This window comes from Podarcis filfolensis, assembly GCF_964270895.1.
Source record: "Podarcis filfolensis genome assembly, chromosome: 1".
Lineage (NCBI taxonomy): Eukaryota > Metazoa > Chordata > Lepidosauria > Squamata > Lacertidae > Podarcis > Podarcis filfolensis.
The window spans coordinates 53,162,115-53,180,258 of record NC_139604.1 but is presented as its reverse complement, the minus strand read 5'-3'; the positions used below and the strand labels follow the sequence as shown (position 1 = coordinate 53,180,258).

At 40.6% G+C, this 18,144-nt stretch overlaps 1 protein-coding gene across 1 annotated transcript in view; it reads left to right on the top strand.

Annotated features, from left to right (window-relative positions):
• Positions 1–17,645, top strand: part of NUP160 (nucleoporin 160) — a 34,440-nt gene extending 16,795 nt beyond the window's left edge. The window contains exons 23-36 of the mRNA XM_083591323.1: positions 220–339; positions 456–551; positions 672–766; positions 1,034–1,130; positions 1,212–1,317; positions 2,346–2,506; positions 4,040–4,100; positions 5,280–5,390; positions 12,105–12,228; positions 13,348–13,449; positions 13,944–14,085; positions 15,287–15,412; positions 15,743–15,847; positions 17,088–17,645. Of these exons, the coding sequence (XP_083447449.1) occupies positions 220–339; positions 456–551; positions 672–766; positions 1,034–1,130; positions 1,212–1,317; positions 2,346–2,506; positions 4,040–4,100; positions 5,280–5,390; positions 12,105–12,228; positions 13,348–13,449; positions 13,944–14,085; positions 15,287–15,412; positions 15,743–15,847; positions 17,088–17,174 (1,533 nt within the window). The 3' untranslated portion in view covers positions 17,175–17,645. The remainder of the gene's footprint in view (positions 1–219; positions 340–455; positions 552–671; positions 767–1,033; positions 1,131–1,211; positions 1,318–2,345; positions 2,507–4,039; positions 4,101–5,279; positions 5,391–12,104; positions 12,229–13,347; positions 13,450–13,943; positions 14,086–15,286; positions 15,413–15,742; positions 15,848–17,087) is intronic.
• Positions 17,646–18,144: the final 499 nt, after the last annotated feature.

Sequence of the window (18,144 nt, the reverse complement as noted above, 5' to 3'; positions counted from 1 at the left end):
TGATAACCATAGCATGCACCTGCGTGCCATTTTGGACTGACGCTATTGACAGTTCCTCAGAATTCCAGATGTAACCACTGGCCTAAAAAGTTTGACAACCTCTGACATACAGTATGGAATTGATAACTGTAGCAAAACAATATGGAAGTGATCCCAGTTTATTCTGTGCTTCGGACTAATTTGTCCCAAGCCTTGGTTTAAGTTCTTTTTTTCTTTCAGGCTCTGGACTGTTTCTGTGAAGCAGCCTCAGAAGTTGGAAAAGAGGAGTTTTTGGATAGACTAATTAGATCGGAGGATGTTGAAATGGCTTCAACCCCACGGCTACAGTACTATGACAAGGTATTTTTGTTTCCAAGCTTTTAACCTTTCTTGTAGAAGGGTTAGCATAACATGTACTTAACGTTTTCACAAATAGTTCAGGTAAAACATTCTTGGCTGTATATTCCCCTCCCTAGGTTCTGCGTCTTCTGGATACCATGGGTCTACCTGAACTGATCATTCAGTTGGCCACCTTAGCAATCACAGAAGCAGCTGATGATTGGAGAAGCCAAGTAAGGAATTAAGTTTTGCTGTTATGGGATGCGTGCCCTTCTCATCCAGCATTTGTTTGTGCCACCACACTAATTTTCCAGCTGGTTATAGATGGCTTAACTACCATATTTGTATTGCAGGCTACCCTGAGGACATGCATTTTCAAACACCATTTGGATTTAGGACATAACAGTCAAGCATATGAAGCCATGACCCATAACCCAGATTCTAGCAGGTAATACTTCATATATTTTAGGCACTGATATACCTTATTTTTATGAATCAGGTGCCAACCACAGGTGGTTGGGGTTGTTTTTGTTTTGTTTTTGGCTCTTTAAAAACCCCTGAAAATATTGCCTAGGTTCTAAAGAGCTGTGTTTTTCTAATTTAAGACATTTATATACTGTTCAAATGTGTACACTGCTTTAAAATGTGAAAAACCAGTCCACAGAATTCACAGTCCATGATAGCAAAGAGTTACCTCTTTCTTTCTCCCTTCTAGGCAGCTGGATTGTTTACGGCAGTTGGTGGTAGTTCTCTGTGAACGCTCCCAGCTCCAGGATCTTGTGGAGTTCCCCTATGTGAATCTCCACAATGAGGTAAATGGTCTGCTTTTGTTAGCAGTGAGGTAGTGGTATAAGGAAATCTTCAGCTATGTCTAACTGTTGTTTGTATTATAGGTTGTGGGAATAATTGAATATCGTGCTCGGGCAGTAGATCTGATGACACATAATTACTATGAGCTGCTATATGCTTTCCACGTTTATCGCCATAATTACCGGAAAGGTATGACAGATTATATAAAAGAGAAAATTGCCCCACCTGTTAAAATGTCAATTCTTGTGGCATTGAATCAGATGATGATTTATTTCCCATTAATGAGCAGTCTGTGCATGTGGTGAAAGAGTGCCGCATGATAGCTAATCTGTGCTAGAGCAGGGGTCGGCAACCTAAGGCTCATGGGCCACAAGTGGCCCACGGGGGTTGTTTAACCGGCCCACAAGCCACCCCCGAACTGAGCCACCTGCTCGGCAAGACCCTGCGCACTGCGCTAAACCAGCGTGGCGCAGGGACTCACTTCTGCAACGCTGGAATTTGTGTCTGCGCATGCACAGACACCAGAAATTGTGGGCATGCACACACGATCCGGTCCATGGTGGGATCTCCACTGGAGTGAACTGGCCCAGGCGAGGTAAACCTTGCAGACCCCTGTGCTAGAGGATTAGAAAAGCAAGTCCTAAACCCCATGTTTCTGTGATAAACAGTAATGTGAGGGCCATGAAGGGGGGAGTATTTGCAGGGGAGAATGGTATGTGAGAGGATGCTCAGCCCTTCTGCTGCCCACTAATTCTCTATTGCATATATGCTCCAGGTGTATGATTGGAACTATATATTTACTGAATATGTTCTTAGTTGAATGGAAAAAGTATATAATAGAAAAGTATTGGGCGTTTTTGAAAGCTGAACACCACGGTGTAGGCTATATACGCATCCACGCTAAACTGCAAAACCCAGATTACTTTGAGAGAAGGCAGGGCAGTTAAACTAATATAAAGCTGCTGTACCCTGACTTCATTCATTTATTTCCTCAATACTGACAACCTTTAAAATTAGGAATATCTCCTGTTCTAGTGTCCAGCTCTGAAGCTTTACAAATTTTAATTTCTCTTTTGGTTAGTTTCTCCTCCTCTCCACTAGATTATAGGTGATTTTCAAGTTGTTTCTACTTCCTACTACAGCCTGTTCTGACCTGAAGCTGTTATATTTCAGTTGGGGAAGAGGTGACTGTTGTATTGTCTTATTTCTTTCCTCAGCTGGAACAGTGATGTTTGAATATGGAATGCGCCTTGGCAGAGAAGTCCGTACCCGCTCTGGACTGCAGAAGCAAGCAAACTGTTACCTTGCAGCTCTTAATTGTTTGCGGCTCATTCGCCCTGAATATGCATGGATAGTTCAGCCAGCTTCTGGTGCAGTGGTATGAAACATCTCCTTTTTCAAGATTTGATCTCACTTTGATTATTAGCAGTCTCTTTTTCATGAAGACCTTGGCTGCTGTTTGCAAGTATGTTTAAGATAGCAGCAACCTCTGTCACACTGTCTGGTTCACAGATCACATTAAATCATGTTTAACTCTAGTTTGACACAGATTTGCAATGTCCTCATACAGAAGTACTCAGAAATTCCTGCTTTGCTTCTCCCACACTCCCAGTCATTGTGCCCTGGGAACAACAAAGTGAAAACTTTGACTTGTCATGTCATCCAAACCCAGGCCCATGATGTGATTCTCCCCAAACCAGCCTTCCTCAGCCTTGGGTCCCCAGATGATGTTGAACTACAACTCCTATCATCTCTGACGAGCTAGCTAGGGATGTGAGCTGTGGACCCACAATTGAGAAAGGCTGCTCTAAACAAGCCACAAGCAGTAGCAAAAAAATATATTTCTTTGCTTACTGCTCATGGTTTATTTGGTGGAAACAAACCATGTGCCCAGCTTCAGATAAGATGACAAGCCAATCTTTGTGGTTTGTTTCTCCCGCCCAGTCTGGTGGGGGAGGAGCGGTGGTGATTTTAAAGCAGTGTTCACTACAATGCTGCTTGTTCACATTAAACAGTTATTAAACATAAATTGGTTTAACATAATGTGCAAACACAGCCAGTATGTCCACTGCTAATTCTTGTGCTGACATCCCAATAACAAATAATTAGAAATAATGTAGCTTGTCTGGTACAGCGGAACCTTGAAAGCCGAATGCCTGTTAACTCGAACGTTTTGGCTCCCGAACGATCGAAAACCAGAAGTGATTGTTCTGGTTTTCGAATGATTTTGGAAGCTGAACGTCCGGCACGGCTTCTGCGGCTTCCGATTGGCTGCAGGACACTCCTGCAGCCAATCAGAAGCTGTGCCTTGGAAGTTGAACGTTTTGGAAGTTGAACAGACTTCCGGAACGGATTCCGTTCCACTTCCAAGGTACGTCTGCATTAGCATTTCATTGGATGCAGGCAAGTGGTTACACAGCTATTATAAATATTCATAGGGTTATATTCTATGTAGCATGCAACAAAATGTTCCATCAGCTCAAGGATTTCTCCTTGTGCAACTGAACTTAATCCCCCCCATCGCCCTCTCCCACATGCCCCCTAGATCTGTTCTGAGGTTTCCCCAAACCTTCTAGAGCAGATATGGGGTCATGAAGAGAGGGGAATCACATTGCACTAGCACTAACCTTTGCACTAGCACAACTATTCTGCCCATAGTAATGTTCACTGAATAAAAATATGCAGAATAAGTAGATATGCAAGTTTGCTTCCTTTGCTTAATTGATTCCGGCTACAGAATTTGCCATTTTCTTGCAAGTCAAACTGAGGATGTCACTTTGCATGTTTCTGCACTGAAATCTTGGGAAACATAGACAGAATCCTGGTGGTGCTTAAACACTAGTGAAGATGTTGTAGAGACTGAAGAGTTGTATATCCAGTTGTTTAGAGTGCTTATCCTATCTCACACTAGTATGAACGTCCAGGAGCATCCCCCAAGAGAAGTCATGATGGAGAGTGTGCTGCTGCCCCAAGTGAGTCTTCTGCTGTCCCACTTTCTCAAATGCAGATAATTCCAAATGTCTACTCTTAAATTCCGATCAACCAGCTTAATTTTTCTGACTTACTCGCTTTCCAGCTTATGTTTGGGTAGTTTTGATTATTGTTTGCAGGGCATTTGCCTTTAGTCATGTTCCTTCCTATCTTCCCATATCTCCCATACCCTCCCATATCTCATCTACATATTTTTATCTGTGTTATGCTAGTTATCTGGGATGTCTCCTTGATATGTGAAAGTCTGGTGCACTGGTTTCTTACCCACATAGCTCAGTATTTTGAATTGATCACAATAATTGTGCAGTAGACAGTGTTATCTGAGCTGTTGTTGGGGGCAGAGTAGGTATGAGCTATGAAAATACAACCACTATTCTGGAGGGCCAAAAGGGCACAGGCTTGCCAAGTTAAGAAGGATATGGGAACTTTACAGCCTATGATCTTAAAGGCATTTCTTAACACAGGAAGGCAGGGAAACATATGATGGTCTTTTGGGCCAGCCATGTGACCCTAGATTCCTTCTCTAGTTCTTCCCCTATTTTCACCCTGGACTTAACCTTTTTCTTCCAGCTCCCTTCAGCCTTCTCTGGATGTAACTCTTAACTTTGGATCTGTGTGCATTATTCTTCTATTTCCTAGCTGCCATTGGTGTTAGTTTTGGAAAGCCTTCAGCATCTGTCTTATACTTTCAACTAATATAATTAAAGGAAGAGCCTTGGGTCACATGGCTGGCCCAAAAGACTATCATATGTTTCATTGCCTACTAGGGTTATTGGTGGATATAATCCAGCATATTTGATGTCTTGCCCGAGTTAGAACATTCATGGTAAGGGCCCAACATTCCTATTTATGATAACACCAAAGAAAATTCTGATGTCCTTGTTCAAACAGGAAATCAGGATAAATATAAATATTAATTTGCAGAATAAATATAAATATTAATTTACATCCAGATAATCAGCTGCCCCTTATAAAGTTGATGATTAGTGGGAAACCTTTTATGTGTAAAATGTTGGGGTTGACTAAAGGAAAGCTAGTATAGTAGCTGTTCATCACTCAAGAGCAGAATTTTGCCTTTATATTGCCTGGTTTAACTTTAAATTCTCAACAGTAGACTCTTGAAGTTGGCACATTGTAAATAAATGATTATTTTGGTACAGCGGGAAGTCGGATTGAAATCTTGGAGCTGCAGGATTTGGAAAAAGAATGTGTGCTGGCTCGCATACGGCTAACTTTAGCACAACATGATTCAACAACAACTGCTATTACAGGTAAGCTCAGGATTTACGTTCATACTACTTGGCTTAATAACTGTACAGAGGGTGAGCAATTTAATCTCTGTGTGGGAGATCAGTAACCCACAAGAAATGTATTTCCATATCCTCCTGTTGCTGTTTGTGGGATGTGGAATCCAATCTTAATTTGTGAAACACTCACTACCATTATTATGCTGCTGCTACATTTGCAGCAAGAGGAGATTCTGCTAAATAGTGTTCTGTGATCTCATATCCACAGTAGGCATGGTCTACTCAATTATGAGAGAGAAGGTGTGTGGCTTTGCATCTATAAGAACTGAATGCTGCAATTACTCTGTATACAATCGTGGCAGATAGAGTGAGTTGTATTAAATATTTTTTTTTTTTTTTATAATATATTTATTAAAGTTTTCAAATAAAACATATCTCAAATAAGCACTTATCGTTGTCCATTTAACATCTTTCAATTGTTACATGGGACTCCCCCACACCTCCCGCATACACTTACATCATTATTAAATTATTTTCAAGCAAATTATCATTTAACTCATCTTAATTAATAATCTTAATTTGGTTTGACATATAATTCGACTTTAAATCTATTTTAATGGTAGACAATTGTCTGCACTGGCATCCTATTCAGCACTCAGCCAGATTACAATATTTTTGTAAATAAGTCTTAAATTTCCTCCAGTCTTCTTCCATCCTTTCTTCTCCCTGGTCTCGAATTCTGCCGGTCATCTCGGCTAGTTGCATATAGTCCATCAGTTGCATCTGCCATTCTTCCACAGTGGGTAGCTCCTGAGTTTTCCAATTCTTGGCAATTAATATTCTTGCTGCTGTTGTTGCGTACAAAAAGAATGTTCTGTCCTCTTTTAACACACTCTGGCCGACAATACCCAGGAGAAAGGCCTCTGCTTTCTTAATAAAGGTGTATTTAAACACCTTTTTTAATTCATTATATATTTTCTCCCAAAAGGCCTTCACTCTAGGGCAGGTCCACCAGAGGTGAAAAAATGTTCCTTCATTTTCCTTACACTTCCAACATTTGCTATCAGACGAATGGTATATTTTAGCCAGTTTGACAGGGGTCATGTACCATCTATACATCATTTTCATCACATTTTCCTTCAACGCATTACATGCAGTGAAGTTCAGCCCAGAGGTCCACAACCTTTCCCAATCTTCAAACATAATATTATACCCAATATCCTGCGCCCATTTTATCATTGTTGATTTTACCATTTCGTCATGTGTGTTCCATTTCAGCAGCAAGTTATACATTCTTGAAAGTACCTTAGTCTTAGGTTCTAACAGTTCAGTTTCTAACTTTGACTTTTCCACTTGGAATCCTAACTTTTTGTCGTTTTTAAACACTTCTTTAATCTGAGCATAGTGTAACCAGTCTCGCACTTTGTCTCTCATCTTTTCTAAACTCTGCAATTTCCAGTTGTCACCATCCTTTTCTATTATCTCCCAATATTTTGGCCAATTGGCCTCCATATTGGCTCTTTTCCGAGCCTTAGCCTCCAGGGGTGACAGCCACCTCGGAGTTTTATTCTCCAGTAAGTCTTTATATTTTGTCCAGACATTAAAAACTGATTTTCTGACAATATGGTTCTTGAAGGCCTTATTTATCTTAGCTTTATCATACCATAAATATGCATGCCATCCAAACGCATTATTAAAACCTTCCAAATCCAAGACATCCGTATCTTCAAGAAGTAACCAATCTTTTAACCAGCAGAAAGCTGCAGCTTCATAATACAACTTTAAGTCTGGCAGGGCAAAGCCCCCTCTTTCTTTCGCATCTGTTAATATTTTAAATTTGATTCTGGGCTTTTTGCCCTGCCAGACAAATTTAGAGATATCTTTCTGCCACTTCCGGAAGCACTCTGTCTTGTCTACAATCTGCAGTGTCTGAAACAAAAATAACATTTTTGGCAATACATTCATCTTGATGGCAGCTATTCGGCCTAGCAATGAAAGTTTTAATCTTGACCAACTATCCAAGTCTCTCTTAATCTCTGACCAACATTTTTCATAATTATCTTTAAATAAACTCAGATTTTTTGCTGTTATGTTTACCCCTAGGTATTTAACTTTTTTAACCACATTTAGTTCTGTCTCTTTCTGAAGCTGTTCCAACTCAATATCTGTCATGTTTTTCCCCAGAACTTTAGTTTTTTGCTTATTTAACTTAAATCCTGCCACTCGACCAAAGTTTTGAATCAGTTGTAGTACTCTTTTCAAACTAGACTCCGGCTCCTGTAATGTCAGAACTAGGTCATCTGCAAAAGCTTTAAGTTTATATTGTTTCGCTCCGACCTGAATCCCTTCCACCAACCGGTCCCCCCTAATCATATTCAGGAGCACTTCCAGAACCGAAATAAACAGTAATGGGGAAATCGGGCAGCCTTGTCGTGTACCTTTTTCAATTTTAAACTCTTCTGTAACCACATTGTTAACTATCAGTTTAGCCTTTTGTTCTGAATATATTGCCTCAATCCCGTTCTCAAACCCCCGTCCCACTCCCATTTCTTTTAAGTTCCCCTTCATAAATTTCCAAGAAATGTTGTCAAAGGCTTTCTCCGCGTCTATAAAAATTAAAGCTGCTTTGGTGTTTATGTTTGTTTGTAAAAGTTCCAATATGTCTATAATGTTCCTTGTGTTAGTAAACATATGTCTGCCCGGGAGAAAGCCTGCCTGGTCTTTATGGATTATCTCACTTAAAACTTTCTTAAATCTTCGTGCCAAAACATCTGCAAATATTTTGTAATCCACATTTAAAAGGGAGATGGGACGGTAATTCTTAAGTTGTGTCTTTTCAGTTTCTGACTTTGGAATCAATGTGATAAATGCTTCTTTCCACGATTCAGGCGCCTTCTTCCCCTCCATTATTTCATTACTGACCTCCAACAAAGGTTGTATCAAATAATCCTTCAATGTCTTATAGTAGTTAGAGGTCAGTCCATCTGGCCCTGGTGATTTGCCCTGTTTCAGACTCAGGATGGCCTGTTCAATCTCTTGTTGTGTTATTTTGTCATTTAAAATTGTTCTGTTTTCTTCTGACAGCTTTGCTAATCCATTTCTCTCCAAAAATTGTGTAATCTCTATTTCATCTTGTGGCCCTTGAGTATATAACTTTTTAAAATACCTCTGGAAGCACTTTCTAATCTCTCCCGGGTTCTGAATGTTCCTTCCTTCAACCTCTAAGTTTGTTACTGTATTTAATCTTTGTCTCCTTTTCAACTGCCAAGCTAGCAGTTTCCCACATTTATTTGCCGATTCAAAAGTTTTTTGTTTCATTGTTTTAATCTTCCATTCTATTTCCTGATTTATCAGCTTGGAATATTGCGCCTGATAAAGTTTAATTTCTCTCAGAATCGGTTGGGACTTCGGGTTAGATCTTAACTTCTTCTCCAACTCTTTGATACTTTCCAGAATTTTATCTTTCTTTTCATTTTGCAGTCTTTTCTTTAAGGAATTCTGTTGGATCAAGAACCCTCTCATCACAGCTTTACTTGCATCCCAGATAGTTCTTTTTTCCACCGTAGTGTTCAAATTAATCTCAAAATAGTCCTTTAAGGTTTTTTGGGCCTTCTTTACAAATCTTTGATCTCTAAACAGGCCATCATTCATCTTCCATCTAAAGGAGCCGATTGGGATCAATGTCATATCCATTCTCAAGGCGTTATGGTCGGAGCATGTTTTGGGGCAGATTTCCACCTTCCTCACCTTAGGTGCCAGACTTCTAGTTATCCATATTTGGTCGATTCGTGTCCAAGTCAGTTGAGCTTCAGAAAAGAATGTTCCTTCTCTTCCCAAGGGGTTTCTAACTCTCCAGATGTCAGCCCAGTCCATATTGTCAGTCATTTCAAAAAAGGTCTTAGGTAGTCTTCCCTCTTTAGTAATGTTCTGGTTCTGTGACTTATCCATATTTGTTGATACGACCCCATTCATGTCCCCCATCATGATGACGTTGTTGTAATCCAGATAGTCCAGCATGATCTCGTGCAACTTCTTATAAAAATCCGATTTTCCTTCATTTGGAGCATAAATTCCTAATATCAAAATTTTTTCTCCTTGATACTGTATTTCTATTGCGAGGATTCTTCCACTTTCGTCTTTAAAGAGAAATTTTGGTGAAAGGCTCTCTTTTGTATAGATCACTACACCTCTCTTTTTAACTGTATCCGATGATATAAATTCTTGACCAAGCCTTTTATTTATTAACACCTTTCTATGGAGCCTAATCACATGCGTTTCTTGTAAGCATATAATGTCCAATTGTTCCTTTTTTAAAATATGAAAAATTTTAGACCTTTTTTCGGGACTGTTACAGCCATTTATGTTCCAACTCAAAAGCTGCAGAGACATCCTGGATAGATCTGGTTATTCTTTCTGGGGTGGTACCTTGTTCTCCGGTCCTTGAGGATCCGAGGGGGCGGGCTCCCCTGGAGGTTCTGGCGCTGGCAATCCAAGTCCTTTGTGGAGGTCTTCTCCGTGTGCTCCCAAAAACTTGTCTCTATCTTCCACTGTTTTGATTTTGATCTTTCTCCCTCTGTAGGTAAAGGATAATCCTTGTGGAAACTCCCACCTGAAGATAATTGCGTTGCTTCTCAACAGTCTTGCCAATTCCGTGTAATTAGATCTAAGGTCCAGCAACTGCTTAGGAATGTCCTTGTAGATTTCAATTCTCTTGCCCAAGATGTCTAGTGACTTTTCGTAGTGCAGGCCCAAAATCTTGTCCCTTTCCTCCTTTGATCTCAATGTTATCAAACAATCTCTGGGCTTCTCTGTCCTTCTGACTCTGCCAAGCCTGAAAGCAGATGCAATTTTAAAGTCTTTTTCCTCTAACTCCCAAAACTTGGCAAATTCCTTAGTTAGAAATTCAATAAGATTATCTTCTTCCACCTCTGGTATTGACCGTATCCTCAAGTTGGTCTCCCTGTTTCGCAGTTCTGTCATCAAAAAGTAAATCTGATGTTCTCCAACTTGTTTACTGAGTGGTCTTACTTCTTTCTCAAGTTCTTCCAATCTTTGACTAGTATCTTCAGCCAGTTTACGATTTTCACCTACAGCCTCCTTTAATTCTCCAATGGATTGGGCATTCTGTGCAACTTGTCCAGTCAGCTTATTCAAACTTTCTGTGTTCTGTTCAATTTTAGCTGTATGCAAATCAGCCTTCTTGTCCAGAGCCTCCAGTTTCTCCAAAATTTTCTCCAAGACAGAGCTACTTGTCCCTGAAGCCATATCTCCCAGGTGCAGCTCCTCTGTCTCACCCTCCCCTGCCTGTATTAGGGAGGCCGCCTCTATGTCTGGAGGCAAAGTGGAAGGCAAGGCCGGCACAGAAGATCTACGCTGTGAGGCTGCAGATAAAGTTAAAGTTGTTTGTTTAGTCCTTCCTCTTCTCCTTGCGCCACTCATTCCAAAGTTATCTGTAATCCAAGGTCAATCCAAGTTGTTCCCATGAGAAAGCAGAGTCCCAGATGCAATAGTCAAACAGAGGCCGGGAAAGGGAAAGTAAAACAAAGTCACTGCTGTAAGCCCAAAATCCTCTAGAGGGAGCTTAATACGTCTTCAGGGAAAAGATCAAATCCAAGTTAAACTTATAAATTTAAATCCATGTCTATCGCCTCCACAGTGTGTTATTTTTAGCAGAGTAAAACTTAAAGCAAAACAGTGTTTCTTACAGTGCCTTGACTGCAACAGTTTCAAAGTATCCAGTTCCAGCTCAGAATGTTTCAAAACCTGAATTCAATATATCCAAAGTTGCAAACTGGTGCTCATTCAGGCAGCTCCAGCACCAGAGATTCTTATTTATTTTATAATCCACTGGTACCACAGAAGAAGAATATCAGTGCATCCCACATATGACCAGCAAAAGTCAATAGCTCAAAGTCTTTCTCTCAGAAAACTGCTTTAACAGGGTGCCAGCATTTAGTTAAAGCATAACTTTTTGTCTCCACTCCTCCTGCTCTTTGCTTAAAGTTCAGTATCGCGGGAGATGGGCTTCCTGCTTATTCTCACTCCGTTTTCAGCCAAATTTCAACTTTTTTTTAAAAAGTTTTAAAAGTTCCATAAAGTTCTCAAAAAGTTTCAGAAAGTTGACGAAAGTTTCAGAAAGTTTTCAATGTCCAAATTTACTCACGGGTTGTAGTTTCCAAAGTTCAGAAAAGTTGCAGGAAGAAAGGACAGCGCTGACCGGCAACAGCAATGCGGCTTCACTTCGCTGTTTGCGCAACGACCCACAGCGCCGCTACCCCCTCCGCGATCCGGAGCCCCTTACGGGGTCCCTTCAACGTTTTGGGGGCTGCTTCTGGCGCCCGCCGGGTCCCGAGACCACAGGCTTCTGCCACCTGTGGTTTTCCTGGATGGGTCTCCGCTTCGCCGTAGCGGACGACCCGTTTACAGCGGAGCTCCCTTCTCCTTACTCGGAGAAGGCAGCCATTACCGGTCGCGCCGCCTCCGGAAGTCCCGTGAGTTGTATTAAATAGAGCGCCAATGTTAAAGTTCCATAAGTGCCCCTTAATCTGTTCTGTGGGTTCACTCAGCACCCCAGAGCGGATTTGGGGGTGGCAGCGCACACGTGGGGGAGGAGAAGGGGAAATCCCCTTGTGCTTGTGCTAATCCTTGTGCTAGTACAAAAAGTTATTTGAATATTGCCCACTTATATACATATGTGTGCAGTTGAGATGATGTTATTCTGTTATGTTATCTACCCAGGAAACTCATCCCCCAAGGAGCTGGTAACCCTGTTGGTGCAGGCTGGTCGTTTTGACACTGCCATTTCTCTCTGCCAGACCTACAACTTTCCCTTAACACCTGTGTTTGAGGGACTTACTTTCAAGTACGTAACATATTATTGGACTTAAGTACATAATGTGAGTAGTGAACTATCTATTGATCCTTTGGAAAAAGTATATTCAGATATGAAAGTACGGACTTTTTAAGTGAAATCATACACTCTTGCTTTAAAACTATGTCTAAGCCTGAGTAATATCAAAACAATTTTTTTTTCCTTCCAGTAGCACCTTAAAGACCAACTAAGTTAGTTCTTGGTATGAGCTTTCGTGTGCATGCACACTTCTTCAGATACACATGCACACGAAAGCTCATACCAAGAACTAACTTAGTTGGTCTTTAAGGTGCTACTGGAAGGAAAAAATTTTTTTTGTTTTGACTATGGCAGACCAACACGGCTACCTATCTGTACCTGAGTAATATGAGAATGTGATATGAAGTGGGAGTGATTATGACAGCATTGAGGCTAGAGCATTTGATGTCTTCTTGCTCATAATCTTACATTTTGCCTTGGCCAACTCTCATTTGAGAGTCTCAAATATCCTTGGAACAAATTGCTGGGTAATCAAGCCCTGAAACTATTACCAATACACGTTTTCACTTTGACTTAAGCTTCTGTGGTTGGTTTGTACAACCTCTCAATCGTTTCCTGTTGTGTTGATGTTACCATTTTCATAGGTATCAGTCTGATTTCAACTACCTTGGTAGCAACTAAACCAGTGATACTTGTGCTGGCAGCTAAAGTTGTGGCAGGATGTTTTAAAGATGGGTGACAGTCACTGATACAGTCCTGAATAAGCAAAGATGTTCCATGAATAGTAGAAGCATTCAATAAGCTCACTGATCTCCTTATCAAGCACAGTCAGGTGCATATGTAGGGTTCTAGAGCACAGCCATTACTTCAGCATCTGTAACTGAAGCAAAGAGCAATTGTAAGATGGAATGTTTGGAAAAGTAAGACCAGGGTTCAGTTTCCTGCTCAGGTGAACTTGATTGTTTCTCAGCCAGAGAATCTAATAAAGTTGTTAGAACAAAGCAGGGATAACTCCATATGGGGTGGGTGGGAAGAATTCAATCAGTTTTTTTAAAAATAAATAAATAAAAAGGGTTAGAATTATTATTGTTCATACAGTATCTGAAGTGTACCTGGTTATTTGTATTCCAGATGTATTAAACTCCAGTTTGGAGGGGAAGCAGCATTAACAGAAGCATGGGATTGGCTAGCTGCAAATCAGTTGTCATCAGTCATCACAACCAAGGAGACCAGGTACTGTGATATATTTTGCAGGAAAAGAAAGCAAGTACTTTGTGGTCCAAGAAATCTGCATAGAAATAAATATTTCTTGCTAATAAAACACCAGAAATTGCACTTCGGGATTGTGGTTGTCCTGCTTCATTTAGTCTTCAACAAACCATCTTGAAGCAGCAGTCGTAAAGTGTTCATTCATGCTTTCTTTTTTGCTTTGTATATTTTGAATGATGGTTTTAGTGCAAATGTTAAGGACGTCCTGTAGTGGCTCTTGTACTTCAAATAGAACCACATGGCAACGCTTTCTAGGGGGTCCAGAAACTTTGGCTTAACTGAATTAAGAACAGAAGAAAACAAGTTCACATACAAAAAGTTGAGCAAGAGATTGTGCAAAGGGGATGTGTAGACTCCCCTGTGAACCATCAAAAGATTCGGGAATGGAGATTTTCACTGGCAGCCAGAAACATGCATGTATCCATCCATCTCTTAATGGTATTCCAATTGTGTTGCAGTGCAACAGATGAAGCATGGCGTCTTTTGTCCTCCTACCTGGACAGATATAAGTCTCAGAACTGTTCATACCATCGCTGTGTAATCAACAAGTTGCTGTCTCATGGAGTGCCCTTGCCTAACTGGCTTATCAACAGTTACAAAGTAAATACCTGATCTGTGCACAATTAAGCTGGTGTTCAGGGGAGGATAAATGTACAATGCTGGCTCATTACTTCCCTGTTGACTGCTTTAAAAGTTTGATAAATGAGTTTCAGTGACACTTGTTTGTAGCTTGAGTAATTGTCAAATAATAGTAATTCAGGAGCTAAAATCTGCACTGTGGTGAGTAAATTGCATGTTCTTAATGTTGTAAATGGATGCGGGTGGCGCTGTGGTCCAAACCACTGAGCCTGGGCTTGCCGATCAGAAGGTTGGCGGTTCGAATCCCCGCGACAGGGTGAGCTCCCATTGCTCGGTCCCAGCTCCTGCCAATCTAGCAGTTCAAAAGCACGCCCAAAAGTGCAAGTAGATAAATAGGTACCGCTCCAGCGGGAAGGTAAATGGCATTTACGTGCGCTGTTCTGGTTCGCCAGAAGCGGCTTAGTCATGCTGGCCACATGGCCTGGAAAAACTCTGCAGACAAATGCTGGCTCCCTTGGCCTGTAAAGCGAGATGAGCGCTGCAACCCTAGAGTCGTCTGTGACTGGACTTAACTGTCAGGGGTCCTTTACCTTTACTTTTTTAATGTTGTAAATGAAATGGGAACTTTGATGTTACAACTTGTGACTTTTGCATTTTACCTTATTTTTATTTTATAGCATTTTACTTTATTGTGCACTGCTTTGATGCCCACAGGCTGTGAAGTGGTTTATGAATTTGTATAATAAAATAAATATCAACCAAACATTTCAGATGATAACAAAAGCCTCTGAGAGATCTGGCAGAACCAACAGCAACACACCCTGTCTGGTGTAGGTTATCCACCATGGTGCCCAAAGTCCTTTCAACCCCAGTAAACAATTTGGATTCTTCATTTTAAGCATTTGTTAAATAAAGGAAATAATTTGCAAATGTTTAAGGGGGTAGAAATTGGAAGCAACACAGGGATCTGAAAGACAGGGAAGCAAGCTAGCCATGGCCTTGAGTGCAAGAAATAAAAGATTTTTGTTTCATCAGAACAAATCAGTCCAGAATTTTACAAAGAGTCTCTGCAATGGGTTATTTTTCAGGATGCTTTGTGTGTCTTGTGTTGGGTTCTTATAAATCTCACCAGTAATGAGGGCTACCTGTCATCCACTAAGCTTCTTAAATATAAAAAGACTTTCCAGTAAGTGTCTGCTCAGTTTCATTTGTTTCTCTACAGATGGTAGATGCTGCTGAACTTCTCCGCCTCTATTTGAACTATGACCTCTTGGAAGAAGCTGTGGATTTGGTGCTGGAATATGTGGATGCCTTACTTGGGAAAGGACCTCATTACTTTGGCATTGAGGTACAATTGGGTATTCAGTTCATTCCACCATATATATTTTTTACAAATGAGAAAAAGTGATGGAATGCACCTAGCTTGAAGAATTATGGAACAACTAAGAAAAAAACAGGTTCACAGACAAGGAGTACTCCTGGATGACCATGTTGCAGCCTAGAGACCTGGCCAAAGTGACTCATGCCCTAGTTACTCCAGACTGGAGTACCACTGTATGCTGTATCCAGCTCCCCCACCTCTGCCATGTACAATGGTTTTACATTCTTTGCACTTGGGATGTTTCTCATTCAGCTAATGTCTCATTCAGCTATATTAAAGGTTTTGTTTTCTTTTTAGTTCCCATTATCAGCTACAACTCCAATGGTTTGGCTTCCATATTCTGCAATTGACCAGCTTCTTCAAGTGCTAGGAGAAAATGCAACCAATCACCATAACACAGTGGTAAGTATGTCTGAAGGAAAATAGAAATCAATGTGTCCAGTGCTGTGGATTGTCATATCTTACTGTATCACTTTGAATGTATGTAACCTGGTGATGTGCACAAGGTGCTTTCAGCTCTGTGCTTGACCATATGCCTTTTGATCCTTGGCTTATTAAATATAACCTAGGGGGTTGGGCTGACAGATTAGGTCCAGGGTGTGACTTCATGGTGTAATGGATTGTCCCTGCCATCGTGAAAATGCCGTGGTGTGGATACTCCTCAAGAAACCAGGCCTGGACCCATTGCTTTGACTTAGCTACCAAGCAGCTGCAAATGCACTCTTCTTAGAAAACGTGGTGGATAAGGTTAAAGTGGGGCAACTACAAGCTTTCTTGATACTGAATGTATTTGATATTAATATATAGGATATGATTACAAATATTGTGCCTTAGGTCAAGAGGCATATGAAGATTTTTGTTGAACCAGAATGTGGTAAAATGTTTTCATATACAGTGGTACCTCAGGTTACATACGCTTCAGGTTACATATGCTTCAGGTTACAGACTCCGCTAACCCAGAAATAGTGCTTCAAGTTAAGAACTTTGCTTCAGGATGAGAACAGAAATCGTGCTCCGGTGGCGCGGCAGCAACAGGAGGCCCCATTAGCTAAAGTGGTGCTTCAGGTTAAGTACGGACCTCCGGAACGAATTAAGTACTTACTTAACCTGAGGTACCACTGTATAAATCAATTATATCTGTCTCCATGCCGTTTTGGTTACTGATTATTACAACAGTTTGTGCACTCAGTCTCCTGAAAAAGGTATAAGAACCAGCACAGAGAAATGTCTATCTTCCAGCAAATTTTTACCACAAATTAAGTTTCACTTGGGAAGATGCAAAATACTATAATAAAACTTACCTGCTGCAGGTCCATCCGTCCCTGCCCATTTCATGACTAAGGGACTTTATAAAGCTTATGTGTTTATCATGAGCTACAGCTCAGTTCCATCTGCTGCCCTAATGCTTTCTGAAGGGAAGGGGTTGAAACTTGAACTATGTAATCAACTGCTGGGGGTCAGAAAATACTGCAGGAATCTTTAGCATTTTCTGTTGAAATTAAATTGTTATCAGCTGCTTTGGGAGTCAGTACAGGCTGCAAAATTTGGTATAAGGCAATAAAGGGCAGTTGTATCTCTTGCATCCTCAATCCCTCAACTATACCTATTAACAGAAAATGATTGTACTTCTGTTCCTTTCCAGCTATATCAGAAGGTGCATGACAAATTAGAGGCCTACCAAAACCAGGTTGATAAGGCAACTCGGGATCTTCTGTATCGTCGGAACTAGCAGATGGACCTGGATTGTGTGACTTTACTTAATCACCTTGTGCCTGGTGGCCCTTCAGACAAAGCTACAAAGAAAGACTGTGCTAATGTGCATAAATGGCATGAAGTATGTGTGAAGCATTTGCTTTGCATGGATTGGCTGGAGTCATAGGGAACCCTGTGCGCTGCTGGTGGTGCTATTATTACAAATTCTATTTTTTCACAATGAACCAAACATTCCCTACTAGGGAATGATAGACTTTTTAAAATAAGTATGTTGGGGACGCTAAATTAAATTTAAGCTTTTAAGCCTGTGCCGAACTGGGTGCTAAATCATTTCCAGCAATGAAACCCTGGTTGTACATTGCATGTTCCTACCATCTTTCTACTGAATTATTCCTTATACTGTACTATATATGGGAGCTAATGTTGGTCTTATTTATTGTGACAGTTTTTGAATTATCTTTAATAAAATGAAAACTTTGTTTAAAAATCCAGAGTCGTTTTTCACAATAGCTTATTGCAGTGCATCTTTCCATAGGGAAAGATGTATTTTGAAGGAGACAAATAGAAAGTGTGATCTGATATTTCCATTGAAGGAGGAAATGGGAACAGATAATGACCAGTTATTTACTAGTTCTCATTGGAAGTTTCTATTCCTGACTGTACTGACAATTTTGTTCCAGTGGAAAATTTACTGAAGTAATGTCAATGCTTCATAATTGTGCAATATTTCTTTTGCAACTTTGAGTGTAAATGACATCATCAGCAACACAAAAACTAGGTGCTAGCATTATCTGAGTTTCAAATGGTAAGATGCCATTTTATTGATGGTTGGTATGGGTTATGACCACATTCTCTCAAGTGACATTGAGGCCAGTGTCCTGATCTGCAGGCCCAAAGGAGTGCCTGTGCGAGTGGCTTGATGCAGGGATACCAAAGGAGGATGTAAAAAATGTGAAAATGGCCACTTCCAGTGCTTTATTAAAGAA